The sequence below is a fragment of the Xiphophorus hellerii genome, chromosome 12 (assembly GCF_003331165.1).
Source record: "Xiphophorus hellerii strain 12219 chromosome 12, Xiphophorus_hellerii-4.1, whole genome shotgun sequence".
NCBI lineage: Eukaryota > Metazoa > Chordata > Actinopteri > Cyprinodontiformes > Poeciliidae > Xiphophorus > Xiphophorus hellerii.
Window position 1 is genome coordinate 22982345 of NC_045683.1, and position 18567 is coordinate 23000911.

Sequence of the window (18567 nt, forward strand, 5' to 3'; positions counted from 1 at the left end):
CCTTTTCTCTTGAATGTGTTTGACTAAATCAGGTTTCTCACTCGACAATGCCTTTCAAGAAAGGGTTTAGAAAGAGAATCCAGAATAATTACTTTTTTCAAGCCTTAGATTTGTTTCCAGCTGATAGAATAATTTCACTTTCTTTCACACAGAGTGATACATGTATTGAATTAGGTCTAATAAATAATAAATAATAGCATAGGTTAATCAGGTTGTTCATTATGTAACACATACAAGTGTTAAAACAAATTTGGTAGAATATTTTTCTCCTTTAAAATAAAAAAAAAAAACCAGGCCTTGGCAGATAAAAGTCCATGTAAAAAAAAGAACAAAAAAGCCCCACAGAACTGAAAAGCTGAGTAAATGTCAACACTGCTTGCATCATGTTTAAAACAAATTTGCTTTCAGCTTGGACAGATATTTTCAGCTCGCCAAGTAGACAGATTTTGCAGCCCTGTGTCCGGCTCATCAGACTAAACTCCGGCTCATTCAGGTTTGAACCGTCCACTCGCCCAGGTCCGGCCCAGAGCCTGCTTTTGGCAGCTGCTAAAATTGTCTCACCTCTTTTGGCAGTGCCAGCTGTGAGCACAACTCCTTTAGAGGGGGGACAACATGCAAATGCTTAATCGTAAAACTGTCATGTATTCCTTCAAAGGTGGGGAAATGACCCAAGACTTAAAGCATTTTTAAATAGGATCCGCCTGCAGGAGTCCTTTTATTTGATCTGTATTTGGTCCCTTTTGGGTGGTGAACAAAATAAACTGCTTGAAAATCTAAATGAATACTTCTGATATTGACAGGTTTTGGCAGCTCGAAAGAATGGGATAAAATGCATTGGGTGTAAACTCATTGATCTTCACCCCATCCTGTCCTGGCAGTGACTGGGGAGGGGTCTGCTTCTCAGAATGCCTTCAGATGATTGGATGGAGGTGTGTCTCCTTCGGTAAGCCCACTCTTAAAGCAGGTATATATTCATTGTACATACAGAAAGCCCAGATATAAGAGCTTTAAGGATAAGTCACATCCAAACCCCTGCTTGATTCCCTGTCCTGCTCTGGTAAGTTGAAGCACTCTCAAAGCAGAGAGCAATGATGGGGGGAAAGAATCAAAAGGATCCAAGTTTCCATGTGGACTTAAACAGCAAACAATGTCACATGTTTGTCCCGATGAAACATTTCCCTTCCTGTCTGTAATCAGTAAAATGAAGACCATGCAGCCTCTTCACGTGACCACTCCAGTGAGGCAGAGCATTGCTCTCACTAAGGCGGCTGGCACCTCTGTTTACCTCAAGCTGGACTCGTCCCAGCCTGCAGGCTCCTTTAAGATCAGAGGCATTGGTCATCTCTGTAAGACAGTAAGTGATCTTCTGTTGTTTCTTTTTTATATATATATATGAATAATGCTAAGAAACTAGTGCAAAGGTAACCAGTGTGGAACAATTCAAGCAGCACAAACAGACATGTTGTGAACTTGTGCTGACTGAGTTGGGGTTTTTTTGTTGTTTTTTTAGTGGGCAGAGCGAGGTTGTGAGAGATTTGTCTGCTGTTCAGGTAAGTACATTGCGAAAACACAAAATCTTACAAAGTATTTTTGGGTCTAGTTTTTAGTGGAAACATCTCAACACACTGGAAATAAGACAAAACTAACTTACAAGTAACTTTTCATCAAGAAATAGGAGCCTGTTCTAAGTAAGTAATTTGATGAAAATATTAGTTCCACTGGAAAATTATTAGTTCCATGGGAAAATGTCTTAAGTAAAATAATCTGTCAGGGAAAATGTACATTTTCATTAATATGAAGGAATTATTTACGTAATTCAACCTCCTATGTCTTGCTGAGAAATAGCACTTGAAGTTTCTTTTCTTACTTCAAGTGCACTAAGATATCTGCACTAGAAGCTAGACAAAAAATATTTGAGGATTTGGGTCTCAACAGGAGGAAACGCTGGTATGGCAGCTGCTTATTCTGCCCGCCAGCTCGGGGTTCCTGCAACCATCGTGGTTCCAAGTGTCACCCCCAACCAGACGGTGGAGAGGCTGAAGGACGAGGGGGCAAATGTTGTCATTCATGGAAAGGTTGGTTAACTCAGCTGTGATCACGTCAATATTATCAGATTTTTTTTTTTAGCGGTGTGTAAAAATCGAATGTAGTTCCAATTGAGTCTTTATTTTATTCAAAATAAAATGTTTAGGAAACCAGTTCGTATCAGAAGAAGATGAAAAGTATTGCTCAAAAATCATGTCTGGATAGATTATTACACCTAACCAAAGCAGGGGATAAAACAAGTTGAAATTATGAACATTAATAAAGATTTTTTTTTTTCCTGAAAGGTTTTTTGTCATTTTAACTGAGTAAGCAAAGTTGTGTCTCATCCTTTTCAGGCTTTGAATGAAAGCATTAATTACGGTCAGCAGCTTGTGGCAAACAACCCAGGCTGGATATTCGTCTCTCCCTTTGACGACCCGCTCATATGGTGAGACAGAGTCAGTTCTTTGAGCATAGCAAAAGTATTTATACCTTCAGAACTAAAGCTAAAGCTAAAATTTGCAATGCCTTTATTGGGATTCGATGCAAGATACCAGCACAAAGCAGGGCATATATTCACAAATAAAATAAAAAATAAAAAAGGAAGGTGATTCATATGTCCATGTTGTCCTGAACACATAAAGCTCACAGTGAAGCATGGAAGTGGTGGAATCATGCTTAATCCAAATGAGAATTTATGGCAGGATCTGACAGATGCTAGTCTGTATAACTCCATCCAACCTGATTGAGCCTGTGCCACATTGCAAAAAAAAAAAAAGGGTAAATACCCATTAATGTGCAAAACTGTTAGACATACCCTAAAAGACTTGTGGTGCAAGGGATTTCTACTTGCTTAGTGAGTCTGAACACAAATACAAGCCATACTTTTAGATACTTTTTTAGATTTTTAATCTGTAAAATAATTTTGCGACCATGTATCTTTTCTCTTTGACTTACTTTGTGTTTCTCTGCCTCGAAAAGTCCCAATAAAATGCAGTTTGAGGTTTCAATGTTTCAAAATGTGACAAAGAACTCAAGGGGTTTGAATACTTTGGCAAGGCACTGCTGGTTCAAATCAAAGTCCAACTCATCATGTTCATTACTAACAGTAATGCTTGTCTCATCATGTACTCTCATCCGGAACATGAACAGCTGCAGTGGATGATAGGGGGGGACATTTCAGATATCACACAGTTAACATTAACCGCTTGTTCACAAGAGTTAGATTGTCGACGTCGAGGTGTCAAACGCAGCCACAACTACGTGAAAACAGCACACCGTTTGACATTAGAGCAGTTGCATCGTGTAACTCCGGCTGCACCGTCCACAGTTTGTCCGCATTAGTGTAAATCGCAGCTTCGCTTTGTGAAGGGAAGGACACACATCTTTGGTGAAGGAGCTGGAGCGCGATCTGAAGGAGAAGCCTGGAGCCATAGTGCTGTCGGTGGGAGGCGGAGGCCTGCTGAACGGAGTGGTAGAAGGACTTCGCCGCGCCGACTGGGCTGACGTGCCAATCGTAGCCATGGAAACCGTGGGAGCACACAGCCTGAATGCAGCAATGAATGCTGGAGAGCTCGTCACTTTACCTGCCATCACAAGGTACTGCACTTGGTTCACGGGTCCCTTTTTCCTCCCCCTGACGCAACTGATTTAGTGTTTTGGCGCCCACAGTGTTGCAACCACACTGGGCCTGGTGAGGGTGTCAGCTCAGACAATGAGACTAGTGGAGGAACACACGGTTTTCTCAGAAGTGGTCACTGACCAGGAGGCTGTGAGAGCTGTTGAACACTTTCTGGGTGAGTGAAACCTGCATCTGGGCAGAAGAGATGGGAAACCATTCAGCTGATGCCACAAACACCACACACAAAGACATTTAAGGTTTTCTTTTGTCCACTCATTGTACTGTTCAGAAAAGATATGGGTTTTGTCTCCCAGAAAACAAAGGTGTTTTGTAGCAATATGTGCGAATCAAAGGCAAAAAATAAATAAATAAAAAAAGCTGGTGAAGATGCTAAAAGGCCACTCAGGGAGGAAGAAGCCATCACTCCAAAAGCATAAAAAGCCAGATAAAAGTTTGCAAACACATTTAGAAACAAAGAACTTAATTTTTCTTTGAAAACAGGTCCTGTGGTGTAATGAATTTAAAGTGTTTGGTCATTTTCACCATCATTATATTTGGATGGGATATGTATGAGGGAATGTTTCTGCCATTATCAGTCTCTCCTTAAAGACATTTCCCACTTCTGTGTGAGAGAGAGGAGAAATTTTGAGTACAGGCGTTACAAGTTTTAAGAAGAAAGACATGAAATCCCATTCTCAGACTGAACATGTGTGCTCTTGGATTATGGAAGAAAAATTCCCCCATAGAAATTTCTGTACTTCCTTCCCAAGAATGAAGTACAGGAGTATCATGTTGTGGGAGTGCTTTGCTATTGTGGGCAACTGGCGTGTTTTCCAAAACAGATGACTCAGACAGGAAAGAACAACATGATAAAATATTGAATCAACATCATGGAGGAAGTTAATACCTGGGTACCAAGGAGTCGTCCGAATTGTCAGTGACTACAAAACATCTGACCCAAGTCATGCAGTTCCACAGGCAATTCCAACTACATACTAAAGAAATGTATGCACACTTCTGAATTCAAGCTATTCTTGATACAGTTAGTAGGGTCAGACAGGGACATAGAACGGTTAAGTGTCTTTTTGTACAGTGCATGTAAAATACTGGCTTTACCTTCAGAAATCAGTCATGAAACTGATCTGTCTATTTTTTCTCTCTTTGCAGATGATGAAAAGATCTTGGTGGAGCCTGCCTGCGGCGCCGCTCTGGCAGCTGTGTACAGTGACATTATCAAAAGGCTGCAAGTCGAGGGCAAGCTGGCACAGCACCTGGGCCCGGTGGTGGTGGTTGTGTGCGGCGGTAACAACATCAGCATGGAGCAGCTTCAGAGGCTGAAGAAGCAGCTCGGCATGATCTAGTGTCACCGACTACCCTGGGTTTTCCTGACATTTCTGTTTCAGTCTCTCTCTCTCTCCATTCGCCAGTTCAGTCCCTAAACGCTGTTATTCATGTAGCCCATAGATCAAATCATTCCAGACTGAAACTCTCAGGAGCACTGACACTGACTGAAAAGAGGTGGGATAGTGAGAAAATATATATATAAAAAAAGACAAACATCAGTTTTAATGGACATGAATATAAGATAAAGAAAACTGACACATTGAGTTTCAATACGTTTTGTATCCTTGCTTGTAATAATGCTTGTGTGTTATTCAGCTTTTTTATTTGTACTCACATTAATAAATTCTATTTCTTTGTCTTCTTATCATTTCTCTGCCCTCTTGTTCTTGAATGTGAAAGACATGTGAAACACTGCCCAGTTTGCTGCCTCATACCATAAGCTTCAAGTAGTACACATGAAACATAAGCACAGACTTCCATGTCTGTGTGTGTGTGTGAGTCCTATTTATTTATTTAGCCTACAATACAATAGCAGGGAAATTATGGCCAATTGACAGATTAATTCAAAAACATTGAAAAAAAATAAAAATAAAATAGAACTTCCCCCAGTGCCGTTTGTTTCAAACATATTTATGGGTGTCAATTTCAAATATTCTGAGATTCAAATTATTTACGTTAACAATTCATGCTAATGAAAATACTTAAAATTTAATGGAAAATACAATTTCATAGAACATAGTTTTTGGTGAGGATTAAACTTGGACACGCACCTAAAATAGCTGAAACTCACACGAAGGGGTATCACATCAGGTGCATAATCCTTAGAACACCGTCACTGCCTCTGTCTTGTAAAGTGAGTATAAACAAGACTAAGATTGAAAAATTGTCTGGGACCTTCAGGAAGAAGATTGCAGCAGTTTATGCGTCACTCTGCCGTCTGGAAAAAAGTATTCAAGTAAACTGATAGTTACAAAAATATGTGTCACTGCTGTTACTATAATCAAAAGGAAGTCCTAACCTTTTCTCCAGCTAGAAAACATTTGTTGTCAAAACCCTTTGCTTAATGAATAAAATAAGGTTACTTTTATTGAAGTATAAATAATTCAGTTTTCCAGAAAATTTTTAAAATTAAGATCAAACCTCAATATGTGAACATTTATCAATAAAAAAAAATTAATTTTCAATCACAGTTCACATTTTTATATGACAATATGAGTTACTGGTGGTTGAATTAATGAAGCTGAATATGAGGCATTCTTGGAGGAAAATGTGTTTGAAGCAGCAACAGACTTGTGTCTAAGGCAGACATTGACCTTCTAGCGACAATGGCCCTGAACATACACATAAAACTACGACGGAATGGTTTGGATCAAAGCATATTAATGTGTGGGAACGGCCTAGTCAAAGTCTAGACATTGAACCAACTAAATATATGTGGCAAGACTTGAAAATAGATTTTTCAGGGACAATTTCAGTTGAATCTGAATGAGTTTGAGCTATTTTGCAAGAAGAAATTGTTCAGACATACGTCAAAAAGAGTTGCAGCTGTAAGTGCAGTGGAAGGTGGTTCTCCGGTGTACCGGCTCACGGGGGTCTGAATACAAACACACACACACACTTAAAATTCACATTTGGCCTTTCTTCCACTTCAGATTTATGCTCTACTTTGTGCTGACCTGTTGGATGAAATCCCAATAAAATACACTGACCTTTGCAGTTGTAACGTGACAAAAGGTGAAACTAGGACAATTGGGCTGATAAAGACATAAGCGACACGCATGGGGATCCAGTCGGATCCAGCCTGGTCCTGCACTCACCGCTCTGTAAAAGTGTGTGGTGCAGTGATGCAACCAGTGTGTCATTGGGTCATATGTTAAAGACATAAAATTATCCCCAATACTGATCACCTATGATTAACAATAACTGTATCTGTCTGGGATTAAATATACAAAAACAAAACATTAGAAACACTGTTTGTACATGAAGACATTTCTTTATTATGACACAGAAATCTCAAATGCCATTTGATTCTTTACATCTGTATAATCCATTTTAGATATGTTACGTTTCTCATGTGCAGAGGTAAGACAGTAAAAGTTAATGCAACCATAAATAATTGTAATAAATATCAAGTAAATGTACAGCACACATTTCATCGAAACAATTCTTTGTACGGATATGTCCTTTTTGTAACCTATTGTTACCCCTCCAGAGGAGGAGAAGTCAGAGAGAAAGAGAGAGAGAGCAACCCTGTTAGCAGCGGTACGTCACCCTTTAAAAGAGCCCAACCAAAACCCAAAATCCTGCAAAAAAACAAAAAAAAACAAAAATAAAAAAGCAGTTTCACTGCACCAGCAGTCAATCCTGTGGTCTTCTCCACGTAAAATGGCGATTTCACTCACACAAGAGAACGTGTTTCACCATGTGTAGAAGAAATTCAAACCATCCGAGTACAAGACAAAGGTGATAAAGATTACTGGTATTGCCAAAATTCATAGAAAGCAGCAACACAACAAACTGGAAACCCAGACAGACGTCGTCTAGTTTGCTCGTTTTTCAGATTCTTTTCTCGGAAGAGTAGTGCAAACTCAAAATGAAATCAGAAGGTGAAGAGAAGAAGCGAGTAAAAACTGCCAGCAAACATTACCTCAGTCCTATTTACATTTTTCTAGATTATTATTAAATTTTTCTTTCTTTTTTTTAATTAAACACAGCAAAACACTTGGTTATGGATGAAATAAAAAGAAACCCCTCATCCCCAATCATGAAAAATAAATATATAAAGGGCAAAACTGAAGATTACTTACTGCCAACCCCTCCAGTGTATGTGTGTAGATTGGATATGACTACTAGATTAACATGACTTTTTACATGACTGAAAACCTCTCTCTTCAGACTCTTTAACAAAGGTTCTCCGTTACATAGGCATAAATGAGTTTATCCATTAGCAGGTCGTATTGTTAAAAGAGGCAGTAAAACGATGTAAAGCCCTGCACAGCACTTGTTCACACCTGTTCCTACAGTAGATGACGTAGTGAAAACTCAGCAGATTCCAATTGATAGTAATCATATCACTGAAAACCCTTTTGGTTCTCGTCACACAACAGAGGCTCCTACAGCAAAAGGCGAGGGTCAGAGCATCATCCCCACAAAGGGGAGGTAGCATTGAGCTGTGACTGGAGACTTTTCACTGTAGCCTTTAGGGCTTTATCAGCTCCCATAGAAACCACTTTCTGAACGCTCAGCTATAGGATTTGCAACTGTAAAGTGCTGTTCTGAAGGTAGCTGAAAGATTTTTGTTAAAGTTACATAGCTGGCTCAAAAGAAAAAAAGGGAAATGAAAAAAGAACAAAACTCTTTCACAGCTGTTTCACTTCAATGCCCTCCCCAATCTCAGTGCAACAAAAATAAATTAGACTTATTTGCAGCCATCACTGCTGATTAAAATCATCCTCCCTGAATGAAACAAAACGCAGAATTTAGGCAGATGGCAATGAAAACAATATGTCGGTTTCCTTTCAAGATAAAAGGGTTTAGCTTTGCTGCTCGTTGGTGAAGCAGTGCGTATCGGCCTGCGGTCGGTCTCAGAGGAAGATCCAGGAGGGGCAGAAGGTGGTGGTGAGATGTTAGGTACTACTGCTCGGGAATGTCGGCTTCTCGGCTCTCCTCAGCCACTCAGAGGATCTTCGCGGTAGTGGATGGCGTAGCGCAGCTTCTCCAGCATCACATCCAAAGAAGTGTACTGTGGCAGTTTCACCATGAACATGCATGTTTCCACTCGAATGTAGCGCGAGTCTGGCTGACCTGGAGAGGAAACAGAAATATGGGTTTTTGTTTATATATATAGTGAAGATGCAAGAAGAAGTTTTTGTGTAACAGGAGTTACTTTACACCGCCTTGAAAACTTATTCGTAAATCTTTCAACTGTTAGATTTACGACTTTTTCGTAAATCTGTTAGATTCTGTTAGAATCTAACAGATTCTAAGATTTATTCTAACAGATTAAACTGTTAGAATAAATTTAACACATTTATTCTAACAGATTTATAAATCTGTTTTTAAGTGATTTTTTAAGTGATTTAAGTATTTCACTTAATGGGATTTAAGTGAAATACAACAAGGAAATCATTAAAGATTTTGTCACTTTTCAACTTCAACAATTATACATATATATATATATATATATATATATTTACCCACACAAAGTGGAACATCTTGAAAAGATGTGTAACAGGTCCACTGATCAGATAAGACCAAATTTTATTTTACTTTTGGCCTACAAGGTGGAAAATGAATACTAGAGAATCCTGAACACAAGCCTCATGGCTAAACACAAAAGTAGCAGCGCTATACTTGGAATAGAGAAGCCTGTCTGAGTTAATGGATATTTATGTTTTGAAAGAGCCCAAGGTCCGTTTAAAGAATTTTTTAAAAGACAAAATGGGTGAGTTCATCACATAAAATACATAAAAGTTTAAGGTTGTAAAGTGAAGAAACATGGAAAAGTTCATGGAATATAAGTGCTATTGCAGGGCACCGTAATCAAACTGTCACAGTGATAAAAGCTCAAAAGATGAAGCAATCTTGTGTATCAGGAATCATAAAAATGATCTGAGAAACTCGAACCTGAATCCCTTTAAGTGAAATACAACAAGGAGAAAAAGAGATGCTCAATGTTCCTTCATTATATAAATCATATAATGAATTTTATATTGTTCAAAGTTTATCTGAAGTGACAAGATGAACAGTTTTCTCAACATTATCAGCAGTGTCTGCAGCAACAGCACTGATACAGTGCAAGAGCTGCAGGGATAGGAGCGCCTGAGCCCAGTCAGGGCCCTGCAGGGAGCATGTCGGCCGTTACCTGCAGCTCCATCAGGAGGGGCGATTTTCATGGGGTATGGGGGAACATGGGCTGTGTCGGGTCCGCCGTCTTTGCACGGGCAAGTAAACGGGATGCGCTCCTGGTTGCAGGCAAACTTGATGAACTTGCAGAGCTCTTCCTGAGTGAACATCTCAAGGGCGGTCCAGAAGAACTCGATGTGCTGGTCGGTCTCCATCAGACCGACTTGGTACATGGTGTGAGCCTAAACAAAAAAAGAATGGGATGATTTACTAAGGTAAAAGTTGAGAAACACAATACAGCAACAATAGAAGGAAATCATTAAACCACCGCTTTCATAGACTTTAAAGCTGGAAAATGCTCACACACACTTTGTAATGTGGTTGAAAAGATATCAGTGTTTTCTATCATATATATATATATATATATATATATATATATATATATATATATATATATATATATATATATATGCACCACCTTAAGGAACTCCAGATTGATGTAAGGCAAGCCACATGTGCGCAGTTCAATCTCCAGAGGGCTGAGCATGGTAAGCAGCTGCATAGGAATGATGGATCCCAGTCCTGCCCTCACTGCTGTCATACACTCCACATTCTCCAGCTCCCTCAGGCGGAGGCTCCTGACCGCCCGTGCATACACATCCTTGTTCTCCCAGCTTAATGGGACAAACAGAACAGAAACTCACTCAAATGTTCTGTGGCTGTGGCTTTGAACTACGGTAGAACCTTCGGGAGCTGCTCTGTACCTGACAGTGAGGCTGCGTCCTCCCTGACAAAGCTCCACCTCTTCACCCGTCATCGTGAAGTAAGTAAAAGTGCAGCAGGGCCGGCTGGGCGACTCTGGGCTTTCTCCTGAGTGGTGCTGCGAGGAGATCTCAGCGCACAGGGTCTCCAGCTCGCTCTCATCAGTCACCTGAAGAGAGGAAGAAAAAAAAAAAAGAATCAAAATCCCTGCAAGCATGAGCTGGATATCAAATTGGGTGTGATTGAAATCGCTCCTACTGCACTCCTCACATTTGCAAATTTCTTGACATAGTTGTAGGTGAGCACATCAGCTTCCTGCAAGTCCTGCTCTGGATCGAGAGGCTCGCCAACGAGGCCTTTCCAAAACGATCCCAGCAGGTCCAAAGGAAGGGGGACGTCTGCACGGATGGCTATACCGAGGAGCTGACCAAAAAAGTGCAACAACTGCTCTTCTGCATAGCTGATAGGGCAGGGAGTCAGGATGTACTTCCCCTGAGATAAAAACAATACAAAGAAAGATTGGGAATATTTACACAATGTCATCATCTTTCTTGTGAAATTCTTTACAATAAGTTTTACATAAAATTGAGACAATGTTGATACTAGATCAACAGATGCGGTGCCTTGTATTCATGCCCTTTAACTTTCACAGATTTTGTCCCATTGCAGCTGCAAATTTCAGTTCATTTTATTGGAAATTTATGTGACTAACACAAAGTGGCCTCAAAAGACTCGACCTCATGAGTCAACAGAACCACTTTCCAAAGCACTTTCTTTTAAATTGCCTCTACCATCTTTGAACATCTGGAGAAAGACACTTTTACCCATTTTGATTCCTATTCCCAATTACACACTACGCTGCATTTCTTTATAGTGCAAGATCTAAATAAAACACAAATTGTGGTTGTAACAGGTCAAAAGAGGTATCAAAACATTCACAAAGCACTGTAAATCCTGACTGAATAGAGCTACAGTATGCCTTGATGGGAAGATGAATGTAATGTGGAATGAAATGATACCTTGTTCCGGTTGGCTGCAGCACTGGGACAGGGAAGCAGCAGGGAAAGTGCTGAGCTCTGTAACTCCTTACACACCTGCCACAGAAAATGCCTGAAGGAGCCGCCTGGATAGACACAGTCATCACGATAGCAGTTAGGTATTTTTAAAAAACATAACAGCGATAAATAAAATAGATGAAAGCAAAGCGGGGCATGAAAGAAAAAAAAAAGGGTGTGACGAGGGAAGCACTAACTTGTGCCATGAACTTCCTCTCCAGTGAAGCGGATGTTGAAGGCGTATGTTGGATCTCCTCCGCTGGCCAGCTTCACACAGAGCTGAGACGATGGCACACAGGAGAGCTGGCGTGCTGCCTGGCAGAAGTAGGTGTTTTCTGATGATCTAATTTCACCTGTAGGGGGCGAGGGAGAGAAGTGTTACAATATCCAGAAAGTTAAACACAATGTTCTGTGACGAAAAGTGAAGAAAAATAAGAGGGAGGAAAGTCTACCTCCAACAATCTCTAGAGGGTCCAGTGTAATCTCTGGAGCAGCATGGTCAGCTGTACGTTGTACTGTAGCATTTAATACTCGGTTCATTACAGTGACCTTGGTGTCGTAGAAGACTAGGCCTATCAGAAGCAGATAGAGGTACAAAGATTACATTTTTCAAGCACTAAAACTAGAAATTTAAAGTTTCAGCTTGCAATACTTTCTAACATCAGACAGCCTCAACTTGAAACAGTTTATTTGCATGGAGCCTGTATATCATTATTTGCTCAGCAAGCTTCAAATATTAAACCACAGCATCTCGTACCAATGCTTTTATTCTTGCTAGATTTGTTTCTGAGTTGAGGCTCACCTTTTGCTTCACACAGCAGCGCCGCAATGCTGTTCTGATATGTGTGCGTCTGTCTCAGCTCCACGAGTGGCAGAAAGAAACTCTCCAGGGTGTTGTTGAGGGACTGCAGTAAAGCAAAGCGCAGGCGCAAGCTCTCCACAGGCACATCTGTAAACACCAAATCACAAAGATAAAGCTGAGTGACAAAACACAAATGTGAGGCAGATAGGAATGTTTTAGAAATTATTCTTAGAGATGAACTTGTTAATCGATCAGAAGTCAGAATCTGAGAAAATTGGTGCAAATTTTGCATCAAGTGCTTCAAAACTAGGAACTCCAACGGTGTTTTAAATCTAACAGTACATTAACAAAAACATTAACTTCCATGCCTTTTTAAGTAACAAAAGTTAATAAAAGGATGGAGACAGATATTTAAAACGTGACGGTCAATCTGGTAATCTCAATTTTCCGTGGGATTCAACACTGCTATCTCTATCAAAGAACCTGCAGCATCTGCAGAAGCTCAGACTAAAAAAAAAGGCAAGCAAGCGACTTACTGAGCAGACAGGCCACACGGGGATCTGCAGCATCACTGGGATCTAGGTAGACCTCATGTGGGTGCAGTCTGGCTGGAGTGATAGCCAGGTGACGACACAACCGGTTGATATATTGCACCAACGCCACATCCATTTCCAAGCTCCACTTTCTACAGGCCTTCTGGGCGTGGCGAGTGTCTATACACGTGCACCTTCAATATAAAGACAGGTTTAGTATTACATAAAAAACAGACACACATGTTTTTACAATAGGAGACTTTAAGACAATTATACAAACTTTAGCAGTATGTGAATCGCCTAATTCTTATTCTGGTCAGTGCATCTCTAACTGGGAGAGATGTACTGCTATAATGAAATCTGATGAAATGTGGAGCTCAAGAAGCCTGCTGAAAACAAGCAACAGCTGTCTTACTTTTTTTTTTAAGATTCTGATAATTCAAGATGCTTTTTAACCCATGGAAAGTTAGTTTGCATAGATAAAATGTTGAAGACCAAATGATAAAACTGAAGCTACTTTTTGAAGAACATCTTTCCTTCTGTGATAGTAATTACAGCATTCGAGTGGACAATATGATTCTTTAAGTCTCACCTTTCAAAATGAAGGTCGTAACCACAAGCCAAAATGGCTCTCCAGACACTGCGGATGTCTTGCTTTGTCCGATCAACTGTAAATTTATGAAAGCCTTCCAGTGTCAGGTACTTTTCCTCTGGCACTAAACAAAACAAAAGAAGAGCTCATAATCTGTTGTGTCAAACCAGACTTACTTTTACTTTAAAATAATTTAACCCTGTCCCACATTTTTACAAAATAATTAAAACTGAAAAAATATTCAGCTATGTCAGATATAATGGTTCTGGAAGTTGTAAATAATGTTTGAAAGACAGAATTGATTTAGATTAAAATCTACTCCTTCTACTGAAAAGCTTTTTAGACCATTTGAATTACACCATTCAGATAAAAAAATAATCTCAAACTTGACATATATGGAAATAAGAGTCATTTTTCTAATGTTTTGAATGTATTCTGTGTAGTCACAACAGATGTGATTTTTGCCAACCTTCAGTTTTTTTAGAGGGGGATTTTTCTACGTCTTTCTCATCTGGCCTCGATTTCTCAGGAGATTTTGGCTTTAGGACAGTTTTCTTCTCACTCAGCGCAGTTCTGGAAATAAGTAAAAAATATTTAGTTCTGATGTCAATAATTTTTTTTTTTTTACACGTGTGTCATATAAGATTTTGCAAGAAAATGACTCACCTAACACTGTTGAGGACTGATTTTTCCTTAGTGAGAGGCTTTGTGATGGGTCTCTTGGTGCTCACAACCTTACCCTGATGTTGTTCTTTTCCTGCTTTGTTGTACTTGTTCTTATTCGGCTTGGGGGTTCCATACTTTCGTAAAATCTGAATGAATAAAAAAGTACAAATTTTAGGATTTGAAGTATTATCACAATCAAATATAAAGCTGGATGGTTGGAGGTATGACAGAGAACCATAATGTTTCTCCTTGAGTACCTGAGTGAGTTGGTCTTCAAGCACTTTCTTAGGAGGTCGAACATTGGTAAAGAAAGTGTGCAGCAGGTTCCCTGGAGTTTGAGAGTTAATCTGCTCTTTGCTGAGGAAAATATCAGACACCTTAACGGGCTTGGCCGGTGTGAGGCTCAACATTTGCTCGGAGTGCACGCAGCTTTTAAAAATATCAGTCAGGACGTCTCTCGCTCCAGGTACAAGTTTTTCACCTGGAAATAGGGAGGTAGATTAGATTTGACAGAAACAATGTTGATCTATAAAAGAGGTAAAACTTTAATGTTTAACACTAACCTTTGATCGACTTATCCAGAAAGTAGTCTTCTAGAGCAGAGCTTCCTTGTGTGTCAAACAGACTTTGGTTAACACTGGAAACAGTCAGGATCTCCTCGTTGGTTAACTCCATCAGCTCCTCTTCACCTTCCAGGCTGGATAAACCAATCAGGTCACCGCTGTTGAACAGACTGGCACGAATCTTTTCCACCTTTGCTCGAGAGCGGACCTACATTTAACCGAACAAAAATTTCATTTTATTTCATTTCAGAAACAAAATTTTAAAACGTTTAAGGCAGCACGCTAAAACTCCAATCCTAAAGGGCCGGTGCACTCCAACTTGTAGATGTCTCTACCTCAGCACACCCTGTTCCAATATTACAGTATAATATTGTCTCTGTAGCAATATACCTGCTACAGAGGCAGTTTCACCATTTAACCCAAGTGTGTAGGACAAAGAACACATCTAAAAGTTGCAGGACTCTGGCCCTCAAGGAGGGCTGGTAGATCACTGATTCAAATGGTCTGAATGCTTTTGCAACAGAACCACCTCACCTCAATGACAGCATAGCCCTTGATAGGTCTGGCTGTAGTTGTTGTGCTCTCAAAGGAAGTGACTGTCTGCATAGAGGCTCCATCCGAGGCAGACGGTGTTTCTGTGTTGTCCAGAGGCTCCCCCAAGCTGCCGAGACTCCCCAGGCTTCCCGTGCTGCACAGCGACGTGTCTAGACTTTCCTGACTGGAGACAGTCTGAGAGTCCTGAGGAGCCTGTTGGGGGTACGTTACTGCCGAAGCAGCGGCTGCGGGTGTGAGTGGGGGGACAGCTAAAAGCTCCTGATCAACAGAAAGTTCGCTGACTGTGCGAGAGACCCCCTGAGAGGAGCTGCAAATGGAGGTCTGGCTGGTAGAAGCTGAAGCGCTCACACTTAAAGCTGGAGTGACACTGCTGGAGCTGTCAGGACTCTCAGGACCTCCATTGGTGGAAAAAGGTTGGTCAGGTTCTGGAGCAGCTTTGCTGTCGTGTGGGCTTGAAACCCCGGCTCCTGATTTCTTCTTGGGATCCTCTTCCTGCACGGGAATGAAAACCTCATCTTTGAACAGACCTCCGTGTGCGTTGCACGCCCTGCGGATGGCGTTTCGAACAACTGCCTCCTCGAGGTGTGTGGGGATACCTGAGAGTACCAGCAGGCGGCTATGAGACGTGGGACCCACTAGAGCTTGGCAGGCATCCGTCACAGCATCGCTGGTTACGCTTAAGCCCTGCGGGTCCTTATTGGTGAGATGTCTCAGAATCATCAGGAGGGTGAGGCAGCGGTGGAACCACAGCATGTCCTCGGGTTTGCTGCCCGCCATGTTCAGAAGGGCGCTGTCGCTTTCTGACAGCCTCGTGCCTCCGCTTGTTCTCTTTCCAGAGGCGGCTGCTGCCACAGCAGCTGCTGCCCTCTCACGCTTCATCTTCACCTTCTTACGCTTTGAAAGCAAACTGGGGCTTTGTGGCGTCTGGCCCGGGGACGACGAAGACGACGAGGAGGAGTCACTGAGGTTCGGTGCACTGGTAGAGGAGAGGGGTCCCACCGAAGAGCTGCCGACATTGAGAGGAAGCGTCACCTCCGCCACAGCCAAACACACCTCCATTAGGGCATGGAAGTAGGTAGAGAACCGGCTCTGCTCCGCCCCCAGCGCCAACGCTATGCCCCCAGACGACGATCCACCTCCAGCGCATCCAGCAGCCCATCCCTGAGTTTCCCTATCGTAAAGTTTTCGGAGCTCTGTCTGCAGGGCCATTAGGACTGCCAGGCAGGGGTTCAGCAGCAGAGCAATGGAGCTGGAAAGGCCAGCGGGGCTCTTGCGCTGCTCCAAGTGGTGGATCTTCCGCAAAAGTTCAGCCAACAGGTGAAAGATGAGCTCCTTGATGGAGGGAGCCAGATCAGTAGTCCAAAGCAATCCACCTATAAACAAGACAGAAATGTTAGAAACTGCAATCTTAGGACATTTGTATTTGTGGAGTTTATAAAGTCCAGCAGCTTTGAATTAATATTTGATCTGGAAAATTTTGCTCTGTCTCTTTAAGATGCTCCTGCTCTTACCAACACTCCACCTTCAGGAAGTCATCACGACAACATTTCTCCATTAAACTTTGACATTGCTACTAAGAAGTAGATTGCATGATTAGCTTAGCAGATGTGCCGTTCTACCAGGTGGTTGCTGATTGCTGCTGGCTAGTCTGAAGGAGCTAAGTGGGGTAGGCGCAGGAGAGGGCTACTCCAAGAGGCAGAAGCTTGGCTTAGAGACTGCAGGTCCAATACTTGGTGAGAGCAAGCTTTTAGGTACGCTGAATAGTTGCCACGGAAGACTAAAGGATTTCTCAAACATACATAAAAGAATCAAAACAACACTCCAAGTATGTTTTAGATAAGAGAATAACATTAGAACATGATGTAAATCTCAAAAAAGCTGATTTTACATAAATCTCTTTAACAAGAGATTCTTTAACAAGAAAGAAAAAAAGCTATTTACCAAAATAATACGTTCAATATATAAAGTATATAAGGTCACCATTGACAGTAGAAAGCATGTACTACCTTGGTCAATGTGTAGCTTTTATTTTGGTGAACTAAAGGAAAACCTACCGAGCAGTTCTACCACCTGCAGCAGCACCGATGAGGGCACAGTGTCCAACTCATCCTCGGATCGCTCGCTGCTCTCCCCCAGCTTCCACGTCAACAGCTGCTCTGCAAACGCCATCGCCAGAGGAAACTCTAGCGGTAAGGAGTGGAGTACCAACACAGCACCAGGAGGGGGCGACACTCCTACAACCAAAACAAGAGTGAACTCGCTTAGAAGTGCTTCTTTTCATTCTTTAAGAATTTCTTACTCATAATGAAAACACTCACCCAGCTTGATGTGCACTTTATCAGTGGGAATGATAACAGAGGGGTACTGGTTTGTGGTGGGAGGGGGTGTAAGGCCTGTGTTGGTAGGAGAGGCATCTAGAGGATAACACACTGCCTCCATCAGATTCAGCTGACCATTTCTTCGCACTTTGTGACCCAGGCCATAAACCATGACTCGAGCCCAGGGAGCCTTGTACAAACTTGAGCTAAAAGGTTTTGACAAGATGAGAAAGAAGTTCAAAAACATAAAAAGTGAAGCAAAGGAAGTTCAATTTTAAGTGTCTGCTGTTGTGTATTTGATGTAGCTCACTCTTTGCGGCAGCCTAGTTGACTTTCTTTGCAGGAGACGATCACAAATGCCGCTCCGGGAAAACTAACATCCATACTAACTTTTGACTCCAGGACAGGAAACTCCTCAGATGTAAACTGCTCAGGTGCATTCTGAAAAATATACAACGAAATAGTTTGTTTTTAGTAATGAGTAGATAACCAGAAGCATATAGTTCACTATAAAAACATTCATACTCCTTGGTCTTTTTCACATTTCTTCGCTTTATAGCCACTAATTTGCCACAAAGCCTTTAGGGAACAGAAGCATGTGGATCAAAAAGATCAAACTGGACTATTATTCTTCAAGCTAAACATACATTATCCCTAACACGCCAAACCTTTACTGTAAAGCTTTGTGTTGTTAGCATCATGTTGTAGAAATGCTTTAAAGATACTTTTAATGTCCAATCCTGCTACAGTAAGAGTACCTCAAAGACTTGCAGGTGTAAAATACTCAAAGTACTGAAGAGAATGGCCAAAAAACATACACACAATTTCTGATTTTGATTTGTAAAAAAAATTTAAACCTTGTTCCTTTTCTTTTCATAATTACACA

At 41.2% G+C, this 18567-nt stretch overlaps 2 protein-coding genes across 4 annotated transcripts in view; one reads left to right on the top strand and one right to left on the bottom strand.

Annotated features, from left to right (window-relative positions):
- Positions 1-1002: 1002 nt before the first annotated feature.
- Positions 1003-5357, top strand: LOC116729256 (L-serine dehydratase/L-threonine deaminase). 2 transcript variants are annotated; one of them, XM_032577663.1, is made up of 8 exons: positions 1003-1057; positions 1198-1354; positions 1511-1550; positions 1936-2075; positions 2382-2473; positions 3397-3624; positions 3697-3821; positions 4814-5357. In XM_032577663.1, exons 2-8 carry the CDS (start codon positions 1202-1204, stop codon positions 5005-5007), a joined length of 972 nt encoding a protein of 323 aa, XP_032433554.1. In that variant the 5' UTR covers positions 1003-1057; positions 1198-1201; the 3' UTR covers positions 5008-5357. The 2 variants fall into 2 exon arrangements, with proteins under 2 accessions (XP_032433554.1, XP_032433553.1); XM_032577662.1 differs by lacking the exon at positions 1003-1057 and having other exon boundaries at positions 1090-1354.
- A 1599-nt stretch (positions 5358-6956) lies between these two features.
- hectd4 (HECT domain E3 ubiquitin protein ligase 4) overlaps positions 6957-18567 on the bottom strand; it is a 38908-nt gene continuing 27297 nt past the window's right edge. For both annotated transcript variants that reach the window (XM_032577658.1, XM_032577657.1), the window contains exons 58-76: positions 17992-18122; positions 17682-17887; positions 17418-17597; positions 15343-16736; positions 14809-15016; positions 14503-14726; positions 14246-14391; positions 14049-14152; positions 13580-13703; positions 12991-13181; positions 12455-12601; positions 12105-12224; positions 11850-12005; positions 11617-11720; positions 10868-11089; positions 10600-10766; positions 10314-10509; positions 9855-10077; positions 6957-8794 (exon numbers count right to left, since the gene is read on the bottom strand). In XM_032577658.1, coding sequence (XP_032433549.1) covers positions 8658-8794; positions 9855-10077; positions 10314-10509; positions 10600-10766; positions 10868-11089; positions 11617-11720; positions 11850-12005; positions 12105-12224; positions 12455-12601; positions 12991-13181; positions 13580-13703; positions 14049-14152; positions 14246-14391; positions 14503-14726; positions 14809-15016; positions 15343-16736; positions 17418-17597; positions 17682-17887; positions 17992-18122 — 4380 coding nt within the window. In that variant the 3' untranslated portion in view covers positions 6957-8657. The remainder of the gene's footprint in view (positions 8795-9854; positions 10078-10313; positions 10510-10599; positions 10767-10867; positions 11090-11616; positions 11721-11849; positions 12006-12104; positions 12225-12454; positions 12602-12990; positions 13182-13579; positions 13704-14048; positions 14153-14245; positions 14392-14502; positions 14727-14808; positions 15017-15342; positions 16737-17417; positions 17598-17681; positions 17888-17991; positions 18123-18567) is intronic.

What these genes read in the sequence shown, in the direction of transcription:
- LOC116729256 (XM_032577662.1), top strand. Translation starts at nt 1,148, where the DNA reads ATGTCACATGTTTGTCCCGATGAAACATTTCCCTTCCTGTCTGTAATC. An exon ending in TTGGTCATCTCTGTAAGACA is followed by an intron (nt 1,355 to 1,510) that starts GTAAGTGATCTT and finishes TTGTTTTTTTAG; the next exon opens with TGGGCAGAGCGAGGTTGTGA. An exon ending in GAGATTTGTCTGCTGTTCAG is followed by an intron (nt 1,551 to 1,935) that starts GTAAGTACATTG and finishes GGGTCTCAACAG; the next exon opens with GAGGAAACGCTGGTATGGCA.